Source organism: Oreochromis aureus, linkage group 5, assembly GCF_013358895.1.
Source record: "Oreochromis aureus strain Israel breed Guangdong linkage group 5, ZZ_aureus, whole genome shotgun sequence".
In the NCBI taxonomy this organism is placed as follows: Eukaryota; Metazoa; Chordata; class Actinopteri; order Cichliformes; family Cichlidae; genus Oreochromis; species Oreochromis aureus.
Window position 1 is genome coordinate 37,954,618 of NC_052946.1, and position 24,641 is coordinate 37,979,258.

The 24,641-nt window shown below is 40.0% G+C and overlaps 1 protein-coding gene across 1 annotated transcript in view; it reads left to right on the forward strand.

Moving 5' to 3' along the window:
* LOC116324237 (butyrophilin-like protein 2) overlaps positions 1-24,641 on the forward strand; it is a 41,910-nt gene that overhangs the window by 10,263 nt on the left and 7,006 nt on the right. Inside the window, exon 5 of the mRNA XM_039612583.1 lies at positions 4,515-4,841. Coding sequence (XP_039468517.1) covers positions 4,515-4,841 — 327 coding nt within the window. The remainder of the gene's footprint in view (positions 1-4,514; positions 4,842-24,641) is intronic.

Here is a 24,641-nt window from a genome sequence, read left to right on the forward strand (position 1 = left end):
ACTTAAAAAGCATCTCTAGACCCAGCTGTCTTAGCTAATTACAGGCCAATCTCCAACCTTCCTTTTATATCAAAAATCCTTGAAAGAGTAGTTGTCAAACAGCTAACAGATCATCTGCAGAGGAATGGCTTATTTGAAGAGTTTCAGTCAGGTTTCAGAGCTCATCACAGCACAGAAACAGCTTTAGTGAAGGTTACAAATGATCTTCTTATGGCCTCTGACAGTGGACTCATCTCTGTGCTTGTCCTGCTAGACCTCAGTGCTGCGTTCGATACTGTTGACCATAATATCCTATTAGAGCGATTAGAGCATGCTGTAGGTATTACAGGTACTGTGCTGCAGTGGTTTGTATCATATCTATCTAATAGACTCCAATTTGTACATGTAAATGGAGAGTCTTCTTCACACACTAAGGTCAATTATGGAGTTCCACAGGGTTCAGTGCTAGGACCAATTCTATTTACATTATACATGCTTCCCTAGGCAGCATCATTAGAAGACATAGCATAAATTTTCACTGCTATGCAGATGACACGCAGCTCTATCTATCCATGAAGCCAGGTAACACACACCAATTAGTTAAACTGCAGGAATGTCTTAAAGACATAAAGACCTGGATGGCCGCTAACTTTCTGCTTCTTAATTCAGATCAAACTGAGGTTATTGTACTCGGCCCTGAAAATCTTAGAAATATGGTATCTAAGCAGATTCTTACTCTGGATGGCATTACCTTGGCCTCCAGTAATGCTGTGAGGAACCTTGGAGTCATTTTTGACCAGGACATGTCCTTCAACGCACATATTAAACAAATATGTAAGACTGCTTTCTTCCATTTGTGCAACATCTCTAACATTAGAAATATCCTGTCTCAGAGTGATGCTGAAAAACTAGTTCATGCATTTATTACTTCCAGGCTGGACTACTGTAATTCACTATTATCAGGATGTCCTAAAAACTCACTGAAAAGCCTTCAGCTAATCCAAAATGTTGCAGCAAGAGTCCTGACAGGGACTAGAAAGAGAGAGCACATTTCTCCTGTTTTGGCTTCCCTTCATTGGCTTCCTGTTAAATCCAGAATTGAATTCAAAATCCTGCTCCTCACATACAAGGTCTTAAATAATCAGGCCCCATCTTATCTTAATGACCTTGTAGTACCATATCACCCTATTAGAGCACCCCCGCTCTCGCTCTGCAGGCCTACTTGTTGTTCCTAGAGTATTTAAAAGTAGAATGGGAGGCAGAGCCTTCAGTTTTCAGGCCCCTCTTCTGTGGAACCAACTTCCAGTTTGGATTCGGGAGACAGACACTATCTCTACTTTCAAGATTAGGCTTCAAACTTTCCTTTTTGCTAAAGCATATAGTTAGGGCTGGACCAGGTGACCCTGAATCCTCCCTTAGTTATGCTGCAATAGACGTAGGCTGCCTGGGATTCCCATGATGCATTGAGTTTTTCCTTTCCAGTCACCTTTCTCACTCACTATGTGTTAATAGACCTCTCTGCATCGAATCATATCTGTTATTAATCTCTGTCTCTCTTCCACAGCATGTCTTTATCCTGTTTTCCTTCTTTCACCCCAACTGGTCGCAGCAGATGGCCCCGCCCTCCCTGAGCCTGGTTCTGCCGGAGGTTTCTTCCTGTTAAAGGGAGTTTTTCCTTCCCACTGTCGCCAAAGTGCTTGCTCATAGGGGGTCATATGATTGTTGGGTTTTCTCTGTATTTATTATTGTGCGATCTACTGTACAATATAAAAGCGCCTTGAGGCGACTTTTGTTGTGATTTGGCGCTATATAAATAAAATTGAATTGAATTGAATTAAGAAGCGGCACAACTAATGTGTCTATGCTACCTAATTTGCGATGTGCACTGCTGGCCCAGCTATTTATGTTTTTTTTTAATGCACCTTCTCAGATTAATTCACTGTGTGTTGTGCCCAGAACTGAACTGAATGAAAACAAACGCTGTTGTGACAGTGATGTACATTGTCTTGTTGGTATATGTATGATTTCTATACATTTTATATCAGATAAAAACTTTGGTTGTAAGCTTCAGATAATTATTTATTAAAAGCGAGACATTTTAAATGAGAATAATAAAGAAAAGTATTTCCTTGTGCCCCCCTTTCCCTGTTAATGCCCTACCTGGCCCCCCTGGCAAAACTTTGCTAGACCCGCCCCTGCACAGTTACCAGCTGTCAGCTACGTAGAAAAGGATCCTGGTGTTATTTGTCTCTCAGAAACAGTTCATAACTTCCCTTCAACTCATTCATGTCACCTAAAAGGTAAACCTGTTTCTCCATCACCTGTTCAGCTCTGATGATTCAGTAAGGACATCTCCTGATTTCATCTTCATGTTTCCCTCTCACCACATATCCAAATCGATATCATGACCAGCAGCTTTTACAGCTGTGGCTCCAGCAAACATCAGCTGATACTAGAAATTAATATTAAATAAATTCTAACAACAGCTAATCAAGCTTAAACGTGCTGCTGTTGTTTAGCGCGATATCCGTTGTTTTCCTCTTTCTGGAGCAAAGTGGGCGATAAACAAGAGAGAAAAGCTGATCAGCTGATCATTGATCAGTTTCATGATTGAAGTAGCAACAGGAGAGGGAGGGGAGAGAATGAGAGAAGAAGAGGCAGCTGAGAGCTTAAAGACACAGAATAAATCCAGCTTTGTGTCTTTTTCCATTCTAGCTGAAGTACGGGACAAACTGTGTTCCTTTTCACCTCAAAACGAAACGCGTAATATTTTCTCTGAATGCGGGACGATTCTGTTTTTACGGGATGGTTGGCAACTCTACTAACCTTATGAATAAAATAAAGTTCACTATCAGTAACATCATAGCACCCAACAGCTGTATAGAAACTCCGTCATGCTAGCTAGTACGCAGTACGAGTTATTGTAACTGACGGTAAAAAGTCAGCATAGCAAAAATAAACTCCACCTAAACTTGGTTTATATCTGACCCAGATAGACTGCAGGTCATAACTTCTTACCTGAAGTTCAGTTCACCTGACACCCGGACCGGCGGCCGCCTCGGGTCTCTCCTCCTCCTGCCTCCCCTTTCCCTCATCCACCTGCTGGCTTCTGTGGAAGCTCCGCCATAGCCACCACCAAACAACTGAGTTATTTTTACACATTGGCCAGCATCTGGCCTATCCACCACCTTTCATTGTTTATACCGTTACAAAAAAAACGAAAAAAAAAAACCAAACATCTGCCCGTAAAAACGAAAAATCACCCGATGCCCAGTGCAGCTATGGTTGGGCATGGTTCGCCAACCCCTGCTCTATATTAAACACTACCCAATTGACTGCATTTAGTTGGATTTGAGCAGACAGTATGTCTCTGAACACCTTAGAGTTCATTTGGCTCCTTCTGTCCAGTGTCACATCATCAATAAACACGAGTGTCCCAGTGTCACTGGCAGCTATGCACACCGGAGCCATCACACTGCCTCTGCCGTGTTTTACAGATGATGTGGTGTGCTTTGGATCATGAGCTGTTCAATGTCTTCATAGTTTATTCTTGCCATCATTCTGGTAGAGGTTGAACTTGGTTTCATCTCTCTAAAGAAGATTTTTCCAGAACTCTGCTGGCTTTTTTAGATGTTTAGTCTACACATTATGTCCATGTTCATTATACAACTGTTACTGAAATATGTTTCAGTGAATAGATAGAGGGGGAGAAAAAAAATTGTGTCAGGTCCATATATAGTTGGACACTAACTGTAGCTGGAAAGACTGACAGTGAAATAGTACAAGTACACAAGTGTACAAACTCTGTGAAATGGACTGAAGAAAATAATGCACCACAAATAAACAGACTGACCTTCACTGAGGTCTGTAATTTGATGTCCTGAAGTCCTCACATTTGACTTTTTACCAGAAATGAGTGAATGAAATTAGTTATCTTTTGGGGGGCAGGGATAGGTCAGTAGGTAGAGTGGTCGCCGCATGATCGGAAGGTTGGGGGTTCAAATCCTATCCTGAGGTACCCTTTAGTAAGGTACTGTACACACTGCTCCCCGGGCGCTGGATGATGGCTGCCCACAGTCTCATTGAGTGAATGGGTTAAATGCAGAGAGGCATTTCCCCACGGGGATCAATAAAGTATACATTATTATTGTTATTATTAAAAGACCCAGAAAGTGATATTTGCAATTTGTAATTTAATAAAGTATGCATTATTAGTACTGAGGGTTACACGGAGAGTGTTTGAAAATGAATATTTGTACCAGGATTTCACTATTAAACAAAATTGGTAAAACTGAAACACAAAAACAAAAGTTAGTGTTGATGGATTAAAAAATATGTTAAATATACTTAAAACTTCTCTGTGCATGTATAAAATATAACTAAAAACACTGGTAACCAGTAATTTGTTCACAAACTGCTGTTTCAGATTAAGTGATGGAGAAGACCCACTTGTAAATTCTGTTACCTGACTTTCCTTCCACCCAAGTCACTCTGAATGTCAGTACACTTTTTAATGGATATTTTTTGTCTTTCAGAACAAACTGTGATTGTTAAAGAAGGTGATGATGCCATTTTATCCTGTTCCCCCAAGACCAAGGAGAACATCGAATCAAAACCTTTTAGTTGGACAAAAGAAGGACCAGCTGGTCAAAAGAAGGTTTTCCTGTATGACACTAGCAATAATGATCTCACAGGTCAAGATAAGCAGTTCAAAGGTCGAGTTTCAAATTTTCCAGAAGGTCTGAAGCACGGCGACGCCTCCATAACTATCAAAAATACGAAGGTGACTGACACTGGAAAATACATCTGTAGTTTTTCACATCTGCAGCCAAAAAGAAATGCTGAAATCCTTCTGCTTGTTGGTGAGTACCATCATGAAACACTGATTATTCTGTGATAAAACTAGTCAAACATTTAGAACACACATCTGACAGCACACATCTGCAGTGATATTTGCAGTATTTGCTTTACAAAACCGAGACACTCAGAGCAGTGAGGTTAACATTTTTATTTACTTGCAAGGAAGCAACAGCATAAACAGTGAAAGTCAATACGAAAGCTCGTCAGGGTGATCCTGTTAAGCTTTTTATTTCTCTAATAACATAGTTGGGAAGAACAATGTGCAACTTTCCTACACACTACTTTTAAAGCAAACACTTTAGTTACATAGTATATTAGAAGGTAATAACCAGTGTTGGGCAATGTCTTGATGCATTCTCAATCCAGGAAAGTAAATCTTCAAAAGTTGATTCTGTTCATCTGGACTTATCATTTTGTGGGAGAAACGTTTCGTCACTCATCCAAGTGACTTCTTCAGTCTCAGCTGACTGCAGGTTTCCCCAATCTTATAAACAGTACATTTGCATAATGACTGAAACCAGCCCACTGAAGGAACAATGGGCTCCTTAATCTTAATTATGCAAATTGTTCAGTTTTCAGTTTTATTTGTCATATGCAAGTTAGCACAGGGTCAACATTGCAATGAAATGTGTTTGACGAGCAGCAGTCACTCAGCAGCATGATACAGTAGAAGAAAATATAATAAAATAAAATAATAAAAAAATAATAATAAATAAATAGAAAAATAGTAAAGAGCAAAATATTAGAGAGACATGGTAAAAGAGAAAATATGACTAAATATATATGAGTAGTAATATACCTGTAGCTTTTTTTGCCCCCACCCACCCCACACCCCCCCACACCCCACCCCTACCCCCACACCCCTCCCTATCCCCCTCCGCGTCCATGTGCGCGCGAACGGACCTTGCGCGTGCATGTGCGCGCGAACGGACTTGCGAGTTCAGAGATCGTATGTTTACATGTGTTTAATAGCGTTTTATTTAATGAAACCATTATGTGTTTTAATTAAACTCTTTTTTAAAGGATTGTATAGGTCTCAGAGTTCTGTTATTTAGACATAGATGATTTAATTTAACTAGTTTAGGGGTATTTTCTTTGGGGCTCTGAAACACACACAGAGGCTAATAGTTTTTAAACAGAAAGTTTTTCCACCTTCTAAAAACACATATTCACACGCAGCATTTAATTTAACTAGTTTTAGGGTATTTTTTTCTTTTTTCTTTAGGGGTCTGAAACACACAGGGGTGTAATGGTTTCAAACAGAAGTTTTTTTTCCACCTTCTAAAAACACATATTCACACACAGCATTTAATTTAACTAGTTTTAGGGTATTTTTCTTTAGGGCTCTGAAACACACAGAGGCTAATAGTTTTTAAACAGAAAGTTTTTCCACCTTCTAAAACACATATTCACACACAGAGGCTAATAGTTTCAAACAGAATACCACAAACAGCAGGCATTCCTTTAGAAATGGGATTCTTAATTCTGCAACAGCTATACAGAGGGGTTACAGTTAGACCCCCTACAGTCAGCAGAAGAGGTCATCCTTATCAAGAGCATCTCAATTGTACTGCCATAGTTTTCAATACAAACAGTCTCCTTTATCTTATGGCAGAGTGCGGCGGTGCCAGGTCCATCGGTGCCACCATACCTTTTATCATGCCATTACACTTTCTACTGACCATCCTCCAAACAGGCATCACCTTTTGTTTACACCTGAAACCAACCCCAACCCCAAGGGACTGTAATGACACCTCCTAGAGGACTGCTCCAATACATATAAAAGCGGTCTCTTTCACCATATGGAACATCAACAAGCGCAACCTAAAGAACACCTCTAACTAGCTAACTAAGAGTGCAGGATGACCTCTGTATCAACCATGACGAGCAGCCTGGACATCGCCCAAGCCACAGAAGCTCTAGGTGCGTGTACAGGTGTATGTACCCGATACCCTCATCGTAAAAGCAGCGCTGTAAGCGTCGTCGTAGATGGGTCTAAATTTAAGTTAGAATAGCAAGGCAGTAATAGGTATGTGTATACCGTTAAATATACCTGTGAACAGTTATACTTCACGTAGATTGTGGTGAGGGAGTGTTTGCAGAGACTTGGACAATGTAGTCATCCCAGAGATGCTGTATGTTTCCCAGTGGAACAGTCCAACAGGCCCTGAGCTTTACAGTGCGAGGCTGATCGTTTTAACCGTAGACCCGATGACTTTATTATTCTCAGGGTATGTGATGACAGGGAAAGTTTTATAGCGGCCAGAGGGTTGAAAACTGGAGGTTAAATCCTTACCCTCTGAGCATAGAAGAGCCGCACTACATGGTTTAAGGATATGGTTTTTATACAGTGGCATAAATGTGTGTGTGTGTGTGTGTGTGTGTGTGTGTGTCTATGCAACAAAATATAAAATCTTTTTATTGTTCCCATTTTCAGAGCGAGACATGCAAGCGTGGGACCTCTCAGACTCCCCACCGCCTGCGCTGCTAATCCAGACCCCACCACCTCCTCCCCCTCTCCTCAGCTGCTGCAGGATCCTACAGGATCGGGTCTGTGTGAGGAAACCATTATCGACATCAAGCTTGCAACCCATCACCTGGTGATGTTGGCATTAAACGCCTTTCTACAGGAAACATGCTATGGATGTCGAACAGCTCAACCCAGTCAGGTGCAACACAGCTGTTTGTTCGAACTGCCGAGTATTACTTTGACACATACTACGACGATGTGATGCTGAGGCTCAAGACATTCGATTCATCCCTGCCATTCGCCTGTTTGTACGGCTCGTTACACAGGCGATGGGACTAAAACACAATTCAGCAGAATTGCAGAACACACCATGACTGAACTGAGATCATCACAACATATAGTATGCGCAATTGCGACAATATTGCACAGCTGCTAGAAGCAAGTCGTTATGCCCGTCGTGTTAAACCAGCCATGCTTCGCATGATTGGTAACTACTGGGCTGGGAGACACCTGGTTTAATGTATGTTGTTCAGTATTCATTGTCTGTGTGAATGAAATAAAAGACATGTCAACACCGACATCTTAGTCATTTGCGGTCGATTTTGCTTATACAATAGAGAAAAGCAACAATACAGAGTGTTTCTCTGCTCCAAGACATCGGTGGGGCCTTTCACACGGTAAGCATGACTGTTATACCCAGCGCATAAATGTCTGTATGTCAGTGCTGATTATTCAAACCCTGTTTAAAATGTGACACATATGTTGTCCGAAAACAAATCCTCTAAATTTGCAAAGTTACTGATTTAAAAATATATTTACAATTTTTAGTTGCATGACAAACATACGATAGACTCTTGAGTGTATTTATTTATATAGCTGCATTCACAGCGGTATAAAGCGTGCTAAATAAAAGAGGCCCAAGCACCAAAGCACTCTAATGCAAGCCTCTAAACTGTATGTTGATAAGTGCATGAAGTTAACCTCTGCAGTTGAAAACAGTTTGTATCCGCACTCCGGTCTGCTGAATTGTTTTAATATTGTGCTTTTTTTCACGAACTGCAGATGATGAATTCCTCTTTATTGGACGTAGTGTCCTTAAGCTATTGTTGCTCATACTTACAGAGTTCCTAGCTACTTCTTTACTATGTCAGTAAACTTTTGAAAAGGAAGGCGTTGTAGATTTAAAGAAACATCCTAATTGAAGCAAAGGCAAAAATCGGAATGAATTTTATGTGACTGTTCATAAAGCCAACAACAAGTGAAAATCCAAAACCGACCCCAATCCTTTGTATTAATGATCTCTCTCTCTCTCTCTCTCTCTCTCTCTCTCTCTCTGTGTGTGTGTGTGTGTGTGTGTGTGTGTGTGTGTGTGTGTGTGTGTGTGTGTGTGTGTGTGTGTGTGTGTGTGTGTGTGTGTGTGTGTGTGTGTGTGTGTGTGAGTGTGAGTGTGTGTGCCCCTCACAGAAGGAAGGACACAGCAGGAGCTTTTTCAAACGCGTTTCCAATCATTTTACAAGAAGTGTAGCTCATACGATGGTATAAATGTATTATTTGCGATACTTTATAAATATGAAACTCTAAAGATTTTGAGTTCATGCAAATTGTGAAACAAGAATCTAAATATTTGTGTCACAATGATTTCTATAAAAGCATGTTGTTTATGGGGATAATGTAACAAATCTTTTGTGGCCCTATTAATGATCAATGGTGATTGAAGAGGAAGCTGAACCCAGGCTCGGACATCTTCATGACAAGCGTCAGCGCAGACATCTACTAATGAGAGAACACTGTGATATGAAGCATCGTTAAAGTGTCACTTCAGTAATGTTTTAATAGATGTCTTTAAAACACTAAACTCTAATTTCTGGGGCTTTATTTTAAGTTTACAGAATATAACATGTGGTAAGACGACGAGTTTTACTTCTCACAGGTCGTGTTATGTGTATCTATTTATCATGTATGCTACTTTGCTCTGTGGACTGTAAAATGTTTCATTGTGTTCATAAAATAAACCAGACTTTCACCGTCTGAATCTTTTACTGTTTTTTCTGCTTTTGTTCACTCCAAGTTTGACAAACCTACAGACATCCAGAGTTAACTCACTAACAATGTGGAGCAGTCTCAGTGTATTTAGCTGCTTTTTTCCTAAACACAACCAACTGAGAGAAAGCGCTTGTAGTCCTCACTTTGGTCATTTTGAGCGTTGAAGGAGATTTGTTCCATAGACACCTTACACTAGTGTTCTATTTAAATTCAGATTACTTTTATAGTTTGCAGTTTCTTTACTAACACATTTGTAGATAAGTTTATTGCTGAACCACACAGCTAGCAGTCTCACTCACTCTCTAGGTTTTGAAGTTTGTGTGTGTGTAATGGTTTAGTCTATCAAACCTTACCTTTTTCTCTCCCCAGTATCACAACAGTATGACTCCCAAAGTACGGATCAGTAAACAATCAATGATTCTAAAGCCAGAACAGAAAGATACAGTTGGAAGATGCATGATTGCATTTTTATGACTTATAGTAAAACTACCCCTCTTCTTCTCTGTGTTGTTGTTGTTCTCGTGTGTGTGTGTGTGTGTGTGTGTGCCTTAGAAGTCAAATAATACATTAGCCACACTTAAAAAACAAAAACAACTGAATTTCATTTAGAACTGAGATTCTAAGTTGTAAGCAGAAATCTTGTGCTCAGCCACAAACATGTTTCCCCACTTTCACAATGCTGAGGTGTCAAATCCACAACCCCAACAGATGCTTTGTTACACGCAGGGTGTGAAGGGCAAGCTTTACTTACACAGCCTCACACACAGTAGATTTTAAAGTTTTTGGGGACGATGGTTTAGCCACAGATGTAACTTCTACTTTTGATAAAGACCACTCCACCTGTTTATTTCTTAAGAAATTAAGCATCTTTATTAAGCTCTCATTTATACATGTCTACACAATAATAGACACCGTGTGCTCTGTGACATTATAGTCTTCTACTTCAGCGTTCATTGGTTTGCATTTTAAACTCCCAGCCTTTCAGGTTGTTATGAACGACTTATATTTCTAACATTTTGTGATATAAAAGTGAACCATGTGGGTTTTTTTTAATTTTCTGTGTGACGGAATGACTTAAGACACAAGTTATTTAAACAATTCTAAATGACAGTGTGATGGTCATAGTACTTTATGCTGGGCCAAATATGTTAAGGATAATGTTTATCAATGTAAAATTGCAAAGAACCTTTGAATAGATTATAACATTTTGTAAACAGTTACCTCAGAACCTGTACTGTCAGCCCTATGTATGTAAGGTGAAACTTTCCACAGTACTTACACTTAAGTAACTAAACACATAAAGTCACCCTTTACCAATAATCCACTGCTCCTTGAAAAAGTAGCACAAACAGACAACTGACTCAGCAATGATGAGTTGAGCTACCCTGAGGCCGAGACTCAAGCAGAAGAAAATTAAAAGTTTTAGGTTTTTATGCTCGAAAAATTAAAGAAAGTATGTTTAATAATTCAACAAGACCTACACTTTCAACACACGTACATTCAAATTTTGGATCAGACTAACATCGATGTTGTTCAATAGTTTTTATCCGTTCAAAAAGTCATTTTACGGCTTTAATGTTTCCAGCTGATAAGGAGAATGAGTGCATTTCATCAAATGGGCGTCAAAGGCTTTAAACATCCGCTTTGTCTGTAAAGACAGTATCAAACTACAGAGCATTGTTTTACTAAAATTCAACATTTTCAGATGAAAATTTGGCTGCTTTTTTCACTGTAACACCCCTCAATGCCATTTTAGGATATTCTCGGTGATCCCATTTTTATCATATTTATGCTTTTGGGACTGAGGGTATCTAATACGATGCGTCGTCACAGTGTATTGTACTACCAACTGTGAGGGCTCTGCTTTTGCTTTGAGCAGACTGTTTTTATTTTGTCTCCTGAGTGTGTGTTTTCAAACGAGATCCTCCTCCTCAGTTTGATTTTGTTACCACAAACTTTGTGTAAAGTTCACAACAGAGGTAAAGAGATTTAAACACCCCAGTTTGAGGAGGCAGGGGTTGGACCAGCTGCGCAGGGCAGGTGAAACAGAGTGTCAGGGGAGATGTGCAACAGAAGCAGAGGAACATTTTACAAGATGATAAATGCCACATTTAGGTGATTAAGGATTTGTTGACAAGATTAAAAGACACGGCAGTCAGAGTTCAACAACATTACAGTTTGATTAAATAAAAAGTTTTAAACTACACAAGGTTCATTTCTCCTCTGATAGTAATCATATTAAACATGTCAAGAAAGAAAGAGTACAAAGAAAAATAGTAAATGTGTGTCTAATTCAACTCTTCCTGTGAACCTTATATGGTGAACCTTATATGGCGATGGCCAGAGGGGCCGATGGCGCGATATGGCAGCCTAGCCTCTGTCAGCCTCCCCAGGGCATCTGTGGCTACAACAGTAGCTTGCCACCACCTGTGTGTGAATGTGAGACTGAATGAATAGTGGCATTGTAAAGCAATTTGGGTGCCTTGAAAAGCGCTATATGAAACCCAATCCATTATTATTATTATTATCATCCCTTAATATGTTCGGTGTTACAAACTTGAAGAATCAGAGAAAAGATCATCAGACATTAATCTAATCACTTTTCAGCCTTCATTCATTCATATTGAAAAGTTGGAAATCTTCCCTGCTAGACCATAGTGTAGCGTTTAACACCGTTGGCCATAACATTTTATTACTGCTATTATTAAATGGGAGGCCTCTTCACACACTGAGGTTAATTATGAAGCTCCACAGGCTTCTGTGCAAAGACCAGTTCTGTTTACATTATACGTGCTTTAGAAGACATAGCGTACATTTTCACTGCTATGCATATGATACCCACTTTTATTGGTTAAACTGCCGGGATGTCTTAGACACATAATGAGCTTTAATTTTCTGCTTCTAAGTTCAGATAAAACTGAGGTTATCGTAACGGGAGTAAAAATCTTAGAAACACTGGCTAACAAAATCCTTACTCTGGACGGCATTGCCTCGAGTAGTCTGTTGTAGTGATTTGGCGCATTATAAGTAAAATTGAAACATACAATCCCATAGCACAACATCAACATTTATTTATATACAAAAATAAAAATGCTTTTTTACAGAAAAGAATTGTAACTTCATATTTTATCAACGATTACGCTGGTACATGTTTTAAAAATGCGTGTAGGATACATTCTTTGGTAAAATGCAGGTTATACGTTTTAAGAAAGAAAAATCAGTCTTTCAGAGAAAACATTAGCAGCCTCCTTTGTAACACTCTGCGACCAGCCGTAACTGTCTGATTTTCACCATGTCCAACCCCACCAGATTGGTGTATGCCTTGGCTATGGCGTCAAAGACTTTCCTTTCCGATTTCAGTTCGTGCAAGAGAGTTTCCGCCACCATGCGGACTTTGGCGTCGTCCATTTTGATGTTGCGAGCAATCAGAAGCCGTTGAATAGATGGAATGAAACGTGGGGTGAGAGTCTTTTCTGATGCTGTGATAATTTTCAGCGTAAAAGTCATCCTCCAAGACTTGCACACACTCGTGTTGTTTCTGGCGGGGTGATCGGACTTACAGCCGTTGCATTCGTCAGTGAGGTACCTGTTGATTACTAGGTTTACTAGATGATACACCGCGTTTTCACGGTATCGATGAAAAAAGAAGATGCCCAACCGTCAAGCTCATCGGCTTGCTGCGGCTGCTTCTCCAAGGGGCGATAGTAACCGGGCGTGTCGGGTACTATCGTGCCCTCGGCCGCAGAACTTTCCTCCTCCTCAGTGTGGCGCAGGGCTGTAGAGGCCATCCTTCTCTCTGTTTTCGAGCTAAAAAGGTTTGAAGGATTGAGACGGGTGTTCTTTTTAAAATAACGGGAGGGGCGTGATCTGGAAGTGGGTTGATCTTAAAGGGTGTGGGTAGGAGTGGCAACAATTTTCAAAAAACCGTAGAGTTGGCCACCTTGTCTCTCTAGCAGTTGCAACTTTGGAAAAGAGCGCTAATTTTCATCTGTTGGGCTTGAAATTCTCCATGAAAATGGCATCTTCCAGCCCTTCTGTTCAATCAACCATCAAAGTGGCTGAACCTGGTACATACTTGGTACTTGGTACTATCAGGGATGCTGGGCAATCTTTACTCTCTGAAGAGCCATCCACCAACCCTGCATTTGAAGATTGGAGTGAAGGCGCACCGTATTCACCAGTATCAGAGTGGAGCCCACCCCTTCACCACCACAACTGTGGACTATGGACACTGACAACGAGGAAGATTTTTTGTATTTCGGCGACTCTCCAGACATTGATGAGGTAGACTGGGCATGGCCACCTTCCAAGGTCCTGAGAGATTACCGGAACCGCTATGGGATAATGATGAGGACTTACCCTATGTACCCAGCAGAATCGTTGATAAAATATGAAGTTACAATTCTTTTCTGTAAAAAGCATTTTATTTTTGTATATAAATAAATGTTGATGTTGTGCTATGGGATTGTATGTTTCAATTTTACTTATAATGCGCCAAATCACTACAACAGACTACTCGAGGCAATGCCGTCCAGAGTAAGGATTTTGTTAGCCAGTGTTTCTAAGATTTTTACTCCCGTTACGATAACCTCAGTTTTATCTGAACTTAGAAGCAGAAAATTAAAGCTCATTATGTGTCTAAGACATCCCGGCAGTTTAACCAATAAAAGTGGGTATCATATGCATAGCAGTGAAAATGTACGCTATGTCTTCTAAAGCACGTATAATGTAAACAGAACTGGTCTTTGCACAGAAGCCTGTGGAGCTTCATAATTAACCTCAGTGTGTGAAGAGGCCTCTCCATTTAATAATAGCAGTAATAAAATGTTATGGCTAACGGTGTTAAACGCTGCACTTTGGTCTAGCAGGGAAGATTTCCAACTTTTCAATATGAATGAATGAAGGCTGAAAAGTGATTAGATTAATGTCTGATGATCTTTTCTCTGATTCTTCAAGTTTGTAACACCGAACATATTAAGGGATGATAATAATAATAATAATGGATTGGGTTTCATATAGCGCTTTTCAAGGCACCCAAATTGCTTTACAATGCCACTATTCATTCAGTCTCACATTCACACACAGGTGGCGGCAAGCTACTGTTGTAGCCACAGATGCCCTGGGGGAGGCTGACAGAGGCTAGGCTGCCATATCGCGCCATCGGCCCCTCTGGCCATCGCCATATAAGGTTCACCATATAAGGTTCACAGGAAGAGTTGAATTAGACACACATTTACTATTTTTCTTTGTACTCTTTCTTTCTTGACATGTTTAATATGATTACTATCAGAGGAGAAAATGAACCTTGTGTAGTTTAAAACTTTTTATTTAATCAAACTGTAATGTTGTTGAACTCTGACTGCCATGTCTTTTAATCTTGTCAACAAATCCTTAATCACCTAAATGTGGCATTTATCATCTTGTAAATGTTCCTCTGCTTCTGTTGCACATCTCCCCTGACACTCTGTTTCACCTGCCCTGCGCAGCTGGTCCAACCCTGCCTCCTCAAACTGGGGTGTTTAAATCTCTTTACCTCTGTTGTGAACTTTACACAAAGTTTGTGGTAACAAAATCAAACTGAGGAGGAGGATCTCGTTTGAAAAACACACACTCAGGAGACAAAATAAAAACAGTCTGCTCAAAGCAAAAGCAGAGCCCTCACAGTTGGTAGTACAATACACTGTGACGACGCATTTATTAGATACCCTCAGTCCCAAAAGCATAAATATGATACAAAATGGGATCACCGAGAATATCCTAAAAATGGCATTGAGGGGTGTTACAGTGAAAAAAAGCAGCCAAATTTTCATCTGAAAATGTTGAATTTTAGTAAAACAATGCTCTGTAGTTTGATACTGTCTTTACAGACAAAGCGGATGTTTAAAGCCTTTGGACGCCCATTTGATGAAATGCACTCATTCTCCTTATCAGCTGGAAACATTAAAGCCGTAAAATGACTTTTTTGAACGGATAAAACTATTGAACAACATCGATGTTAGTCTGATCCAAAATTTGAATGTACGTGTGTTGAAAGTGTAGGTCTTGTTGAATTATTAAACATACTTTCTTTAATTTTTCGAGCCGCAAAAACCTAAAACTTTTAATTTTCTTCTGCTTGAGTCTCGGCCTCAGGGTAGCTCAACTCATCATTGCTGAGTCAGTTGTCTGTTTGTGCTACTTTTTTCAAGGAGCAGCAGTGGATTATTGGTAAGGGTGACTTTATGTGTTTAGTTACTTAAGTGTAAGTACTGTGGAAAGTTTCACCTTACATACATAGGGCTGACAGTACAGGTTCTGAGGTAACTGTTTACAAAATGTTATAATCTATTCAAAGGTTCTTTGCAATTTTACATTGATAAACATTATCCTTAACATATTTGGCCCAGCATAAAGTACTATGACCATCACACTGTCATTTAGAATTGTTTAAATAACTTGTGTCTTAAGTCATTCCATCACACAGAAAAAAAAAAAACCCACATGGTTCACTTTATATCACAAAATGTTAGAAATATAAGTCGTTCATAACAACCTGAAAGGCTGGGAGTTTAAAATGCAAACCAATGAACGCTGAAGTAGAAGACTATAATGTCACAGAGCACACGGTGTCTATTATTGTGTAGACATGTATAAATGAGAGCTTAATAAAGATGCTTAATTTCTTAAGAAATAAACAGGTGGAGTGGTCTTTATCAAAAGTAGAAGTTACATCTGTGGCTAAACCATCGTCCCCAAAAACTTTAAAAATCTACTGTGTGTGAGGCTGTGTAAGTAAAGCTTGCCCTTCACACCCGCGTGTAACAAAGCATCTGTTGGGGTTGTGGATTTGACACCTCAGCATTGTGAAAGTGGGGAAACATGTTTGTGGCTGAGCACAAGATTTCTGCCACAACTTAGAATCTCAGTTCTAAATGAAATTCAGTTGTTTTTTGTTTTTTAAGTGTGGCTAATGTATTATTTGACTTCTAAGGCACACACACACACACACACACAATACCGAGAACAACAACAACACAGAGAGAAGAAGAGGGGTAGTTTTACTATGCGTCATAAAAATGCAATCATGCATCTTCCAACTGTATCTTTCTGTTCTGGCTTTAGAATCATTGATTGTTTACTGATCCGTACTTTTGGGAGTCATACTGTTGTGATACTGGGGAGAAAAAGGTAAGGTTTGATAGACTAAACCATTACACACACACAAACTTCAAAACCTAGAGAGTGAGTGAGACTGCTAGCTGTGTGGTTCAGCAATAAACTTATCTACAAATGTGTTAGTAAAGAAACTGCAAACTATAAAAGTAATCTGAATTTAAATAGAACACTAGTGTAAGGTGTCTATGGAACAAATCTCCTTCAACGCTCAAAATGACCAAAGTGAGGACTACAAGCGTTGCTTTCTCAGTTGGTTGTGTTTAGGGAAAAAGCAGCTAAATACACTGAGACTGCTCCACATTGTTAGTGAGTTAACTCTGGATGTCTGTAGGTTTGTCAAACTTGGAGTGAACAAAAGCAGAAAAAACAGTAAAAGATTCAGACGGTGAAAGTCTGGTTTATTTTATGAACACAATGAAACATTTTACAGTCCACAGAGCAAAGTAGCATACATGATAAATAGATACACATAACACGACCTGTGAGAAGTAAAACTCGTCGTCTTACCACATGTTATATTCTGTAAACTTAAAATAAAGCCCCAGAAATTAGAGTTTAGTGTTTTAAAGACATCTATTAAAAACATTACTGAAGTGACACTTTAACGATGCTTCATATCACAGTGTTCTCTCATTAGTAGATGTCTGCGCTGACGCTTGTCATGAAGATGTCCGGAGCCTGGGTTCAAGCTTCCTCTTCAATCACCATTGATCATTAATAGGGCCACAAAAGATTTGTTACATTATCCCCATAAACAACATGCTTTTATAGAAATCATTGTGACACAAATATTTAGATTCTTGTTTCACAATTTGCATGAACTCAAAATCTTTAGAGTTTCATATTTATAAAGTATCGCAAATAATACATTTATACCATCGTATGAGCTACACTTCTTGTAAAAATGATTGGAAACGCGTTTGAAAAAGCTCCTGCTGTGTCCTTCCTTCTGTGAGGGCACACACACTCACACTCACACATACACACACACACACACACACACACACACACACACACACACACACACACACACACACACACACACACACACACACACACACACACACACACACACACACACCCAGAGAGAGAGAGAGAGAGAGAGAGAGAGAGATCATTAATACAAAGGATTGGGGTCGGTTTTGATTTTCACTTGTTGTTGGCTTTATGAACAGTCACATAAAATTCATTCCGATTTTTTGCCTTTGCTTCAATTAGGATGTTTCTTTAAATCTACAACGCCTTCCTTTTCAAAAAGTTTACTGACATAGTAAAGAAGTAGCTAGGGAACTCTGTAAGTATGAGCAACAATAGCTTAAGGACACTATGTCCAATAAAGAGGAATTCATCATCTGCAGTTCGTGAAAAAAAAGCACAATATTAAAAACAATTCAGCAGACCCTCGGAGTGCGGATACAAACTGTTTTCAACTGCAGAGGTTAACTTCATGCACTTATCAACATACAGTTTAGAGGCTTGCATTAGAGTGCTTTGGTGCTTGGGCCTCTTTTATTTAGCACGTTTATACCGTTGTGAATGCAGCTATATAAATAAATACACTCAAGAGTCTATAAATATGTTTGTCATGCAACTAAAAATTCAGTAAATATATTTTTAAATCAGTAACTTTGCAAATTTAGAGGATTTGTTTTCGGACAACATATGTGTCACATTTTAAACAGGGTTTGAATAATCAGCACTGACATACAGACATTTATGCGCTGGGTATAACAGTCATGCTTACCGTGTGAAAGGCCCCACCGATGTCTTGGAGCAGAGAAACACTCTGTATTGTTGCTTTTCTCTATTGTATAAGCAAAATCGACCATAAATGACTAAGATGTCGGTGTTGACATGTCTTTTATTTCATTCACACAGACAATGAATACTGAACAACATACATTAAACCAGGTGTCTCCCAGCCCAGTAGTTACCAATCATGCGAAGCATGGCTGGTTTAACACGACGGGCATAACGACTTGCTTCTAGCAGCTGTGCAATATTGTCGTTAATTGCGCATACTATATGTTGTGATGATCTCAGTTCAGTCATGGTGTGTTCTGCAATTCTGCTGAATTGTGTTTTAGTCCCATCGTCTGTGTACGAGCGCACAAACAGGCGAATGGCAGGGATGAATCGGAATGTCTTGAGCCTCAGCATCACATCGTCGTAGTATGTGTCAAAGTAATACTCGGGCAGTTCGAACAAACAGCTGTGTTGCACCTGACTGGGTTGAGCTGTTCGACATCCATAGCATGTTTCCTGTAGAAAGGCGTTTAATGCCAACATCACCAGGTGATGGGTTGCAAGCTTGATGTCGATAATGGTTTCCTCACACAGACCCGATCCTGTAGGATCCTGCAGCAGCTGAGGAGAGGGGAGGAGGTGGTGGGGTCTGGATTAGCAGCGCAGGCGGTGGGGAGTCTGAGAGGTCCCACGCTTGCATGTCTCGCTCTGAAAATGGGAACAATAAAAGATTTTATATTTTGTTGCATACACACACACACACACACACACACACACACACACACACATTTATGCCACTGTATAAAAACCATATCCTTAAACCATGTAGTGCGGCTCTTCTATGCTCAGAGGGTAAGGATTTAACCTCCAGTTTTCAACCCTCTGGCCACTATAAAACTTTCCCTGTCATCACATACCCTGAGAATAATAAAGTCATCGGGTCTACGGTTAAAACGATCAGCCTCGCACTGTAAAGCTCAGGGCCTGTTGGACTGTTCCACTGGGAAACATACAGCATCTCTGGGATGACTACATTGTCCAAGTCTGCGCAAACACTCCCTCACCACAATCTCACGCTAAGTATAACTGCTCGTTGGTATATTTAACGGTATACACATACCTATTACTGCCTTGCTATTCTAACTTAAATTTAGACCCATCTACGACGTTTTACAGCGTTGCTTTTTTTACGATGAGGGTATCGGGTACATACACCTGTACACGTACCTAGAGCTTCTGTGGCTTGGGCGATGTCCAGGCTGCTCGTCATGGTTGATACAGAGGTCATCCTGCACTCCTTAGTTAGCTAGTTAGAGGTGTTCTTTAGGTTGCGCTGTTGATGTTCCATATGGTGAAAGAGACCGTTTTATATGTATTGGAGCAGTCCTCTAGGAGGTGTCATTACAGTCCCTTGGGGTTGGGGTTGGTTTCAGGTGTAAACAAAAGGTGATGCCTGTTTGGAGGATGGTCAGTAGAAAGTGTAATGGCATGATAAAAGGTATGGTGGCACCGATGGACCTGGCATCACGGCACTCTGCCATAAGATAAAGGAGACTGTTTGTATTGAAAACTATGGCAGTACAATTGAGATGCTCTTGATAAGGATGACCTCTTCTGCTGACTGTAGGGGGTCTAACTGTAACCCCCCTCTGTATAGCTGTTGCAGAATTAAGAATCCCATTTCTAAAGGAATGCCTGCTGTTTGTGGTATTCTGTTTGAAACTATTAGCCTCTGTGTGTGAATATGTGTTTTTAGAAGGTGGAAAAACTTTCTGTTTAAAAACTATTAGCCTCTGTGTGTTTCAGAGCCCTAAAGAAAAATACCCTAAAACTAGTTAAATTAAATGCTGTGTGTGAATATGTGTTTTTTAGAAGGTGGAAAAAAAAAACTTTCTGTTTGAAACTATTACACCCCGTGGCCGCACATGGACGGAGGGGATAGGGAGGGGTGTGGGGTAGGGGTGGGGTGTGGGGGTGTGGGGTGGGGTGGGGGGGGGGGGGGGGGCAAAAAGCTACAGGTATATTACTACTTATATGTATCTATAAATATAAATATATGTACACTAGTGATTAAATAAGAAAATCTTGAAAAGAAATATGACGGGAGGGCAGATGGGATATTGCACAGGAATGAGCAGCAGAAATTTACAGTATTGCGCTTTTTAAATATAAATATCAATAACAATAAAGTGGAGTGACCAGTGCAGATTAAACAGAGTACTTGTGAAGCTGCAGGGTAGCTTCTGAGTCCGTCCTGTGGACTGTGTTGTGTGTGTTTAAGTGTTGTGGCTTGGTGGCAAAAACTGTTTTTAAGTCTTGTAGTCCGAGCAGACAGACTCCTGTAACGTCTGCCAGATGGTAACAAGGAGAACAGCTGATGTGCTGGGTGGCTGTGGTCCTTGATGATGCTGTGTGCTTTACGGAGGCATCGCTGGAGATAAATGTCCTGAATGGCAGGAAGCCTCGTGCCAGCAATGTGCTCTGCTGCCTTCACCACCCTCTGTAGTGATTTACGGCTGCTGGCAGAGCAGCTTCCGTACCAAACTGTAATGCAGCTCGTCAGCAAGCTCTCGATTGCACGCCTGTAGAAATTTGAGGTGATGTTGGCGTTCATGCCAAACTTCCTCAGCCTCAGGAAGTAAAGCCGCTGGCAAGCTTTCCTGATAGCAGTGTCTGTGTGAAGGGTCCAGGAGAAGTCCTCAGTGATGTTGACTCCAAGGAACTTGAAGCTGCTGACCCTTTCGACCTTGACACCGTTGATGTGGATGGGCTGGTGTTCCCTGACTGGTCGTTTCCGGTAGTCCACTATCATTTCTCTGGTTTTGCTGATGTTGAGAGTCAAGTTATTTTCCAGACACCACTCGTACAGTGCCATCACCTCCTCTCTATAGGCCATCTCGTCGTTGTCTGTGATGAGGCCTATGATGGTTGTGTCATCCGCAAACTTGATGATGATGTTGGACTCATGTTTAGCAACACAGTCGTGTGTGAACAGGAAATATAGGAGGGGGCTAAGCACACAACCCTGTGGCGTACCTGTGTTTAGGATGAGTGGTGAGGAGGTGTGCTTACCAACTCTCACCACCTGGGGCCTGTTTAGAATCCATCTGCAGATTGGTGTTCCCAGCCCAAGGTCGACGAGCTTCGTGGCAAGTTTTGAGGGGATGATGGTGTTAAATGCCGAGCTGTAGTCGATGAAGAGCATCGACTACAGCTCGGCATTGTCATGACCATTGATCAACAACCACTGACCAAAACCCAATTCAATTCAATTCAATTCAATTTTATTTATATAGCGCCAAATCACAACAAAAGTCGCCTCAAGGCGCTTTATATTGTACAGTAGATAGCACAATAATAAATACAGAGAAAAACCCAACACTGATCAAAGACCATTGATCAATGGCCATGAGTATCATTCACAGAGAGTTGGGGAATGGCTGCAATCACAGCATTTCAGTCATTATGCAAATGTACTGTTTATAAGATTTGGGGAAACCTGCAGTCAGCTGAGACTGAAGAAGTCACTTGGATGAGTGACGAAACGTTTCTCCCACAAAACGCTACGTCTAGATGAACAAAATCAACTTTTGGAGACAGTATTGGGCAAGTTACTTTGAAAAAGTAATTAATTATAGTTACTAGTTACCTCTTCAAAAAAGTAACTGAGTTAGTAACTGAGTTACAAGATTCTAAAAGGAATGAATTACTTGAAAAGTAACTATTGCATTACTTTAAAAAAAATGTTTAAACCTCTGGGGTCCCGGGTATAATTGGCCCTTTTTCACTACTGTTGATTTTCCCTCCACATTTTACCTTTAAAAAATATTTACTTTGCCTTGTTTGGTATCATTCTTTTCAGCACAGCCTCATATGTCTGAATTTACAGTTATGTTTTCATTTTGACCTACTGTATTAACACAATTGATCTAAAATCAGAAAAAAAACATATAATCCAAGTAGACAAACCTATATTTTTACTGTAACAACCACAAACATGTTTATTGAATAATATTTCATAACTTCAAACACAAATATAAATTGTCAATTTTAAAATCCTATGCACAAGTTTTGCAAACAACAAAGTTATTTGCAGCCATTTACCTTTTACCCTTTTTTTAAATAACCATTTCAAACTATTAACAGAACAATCAGCTGTTCTGCATTCAATAAGATGTCACACAAATTATTTGTGCCACTATAAAGGAGAACATCACAGCCTGATACCTGCAGGTCTGACAGCAGCAGGTGTATCACCTCTGTTTCTACCTGGAGACAGCAGTCGCCTCATTGTTCTAACACACAACACAAAACTATCCACAACACTACACACTAACTACACAAGACAACACATTAACTACACACTCCAAACACGCTAAACCTCACAAATCTCTCACATCTCAAAACTCGCTCTCTCTCTTTTTGCCCCCCGTCACTCCTAAAACTTCCCCTCTTCCTAAACAACCAAATGTCATGTTGCCATATCATTTTTTGATTGGTCGACATGGTGCATTTTTCCACTAACACGAAAGGGCAGTTTTTTTTGTTTTGTTTTGTTTTGGGGGTTTTTGTCATAAGCAGAGAGTGCTTGCTAGCGCTGTCCTTAGACAGTAAACGTGATGAAACTATTGAGGGGAAAAAAACGCAGCGTATATAGATATATTGTTTATCATGACTCTGGTTTTACGTGGCCTATCGACACAATTTAAAAAACTGGTATATATCACCTTGTTGCTTTGTCATCTTGAAGTGGTCATGTGATTGGCTTACCATGACTACTTTATTCTTCCTCAGTCAAACAGCAGCACTCATGCGATTGTTTTGCCCCCTGAGCTCCAGGTGTTGTGTCAAAAGAGATCGTCAGCCAGAAAGTGATTGCCGTCCGCGGGAGCGCGCACAGCTGCTTAAAGCTGTGGCGTCCAGATTACTTACAGCTACTTCCGTGCAACTGATATAAGAAGTGGTAAGCTGAACACAGCTTCGACCGTCTGTTTGTTGGAAAATAGTAACACGACCACACTGCATTTTCTTGTTAGTCACTGGTAATAACAAATGGCAGGAGAGTATGACATAATATAGAGTTTGAGACAGGCAGAGACAGAGATATATTTCCTCAGCATGCCTAAAAAGGGTGTTGCATAACTTTAATTTTTCAATAATTTTCCTTCTGCTTATGCTACGCTCTTATATTTACAATTTGATTTAGGTTTACTTTTTTTATTATTGTCCACAATGAAGAAAAATGTTCATGATTTAGACTTTTTAGTGCAGAATATTTTGTTAAAGCAATTTAGCCGGAGCAAAGCAAAGGTAGAATCAAATAATAACAAAAACAGAATAAAATGACTTGAATTATACTTATCAAATTAGCCTACTCTGAGGTAATGTTGTCTTTGTTCTGATCTTTGAGAGGAGAGAGGTTAGAGAAAAGAAGGGGAGAGATGCACCTATCTCTGCAGATATAATCCAGTAAGAAAATAGCCAAGTTTAGAATTTGTATTGCAGTCAGAAACAATCCAATATGGCAAAAATGAGCATAGAAAAAGCCCAAAATCATAAATCCACAGTGTTGGCATTGGTTGCTCCCCTGGTGTCACTTGCTATAATTTCTAAGTGTGAACTCCAGAGCCAAATCTTCTGATGTCTTCCGCTCATTGCAAGAACTAGAGGAAGTAACACCCCCGAATCTTCCTAGGGTTAGGGTTTATACTCATTTGCTAATTTGCATCCCCCTTTCTCTGTCTCTTTGTCTATAAACATCCAGTCATGGTCACTGACATATAATCACTCAATGTTCAGCCACACTTTATTTTCTTTCTGACTTTTCACATACAAAAAACAAAAACAGTTTGAACAGTTTTAAGTTAAATCTGCCAGGGTCGAAGCTGAATCATGTCTACAGTCGTGGCCAAAAGTTTTGAGAATTACATAAATATTGGAAATTGGAAAAGTTGCTGCTTAAGTTTGTATAATAGCATTTTGCATATACTCCAGAATGTTATGAAGAGTGATCAGATGAATTGCATAGTCCTTCTTTGCCATGGAAATTAACTTAATCCCTAAAAAACATTTCCACTGCATTCCATTGCTGTCATTAAAGGACCTGCTGAGATCATTTCAGTAATCGTCTTGTTAACTCAGGTGAGAATGTTGATGAGCACAAGGCTGGAGATCATTATGTCAGGCTGATTGGGTTAGAATGCCAGACCTGACATGTTAACCTTTAACATGTCAGGTGATGCTTGAAATCATTGTTCTTCCATTTTTAATGTTGGTGACCTGCAAAGAAACGCATGCATTCATCACTGCGTTGTATAAAAATGGCTTCACAGGCAAGGATATTGTGGCTCCTAAGATTGCACCTAAATCAATCAGCAAGAACTTCAAG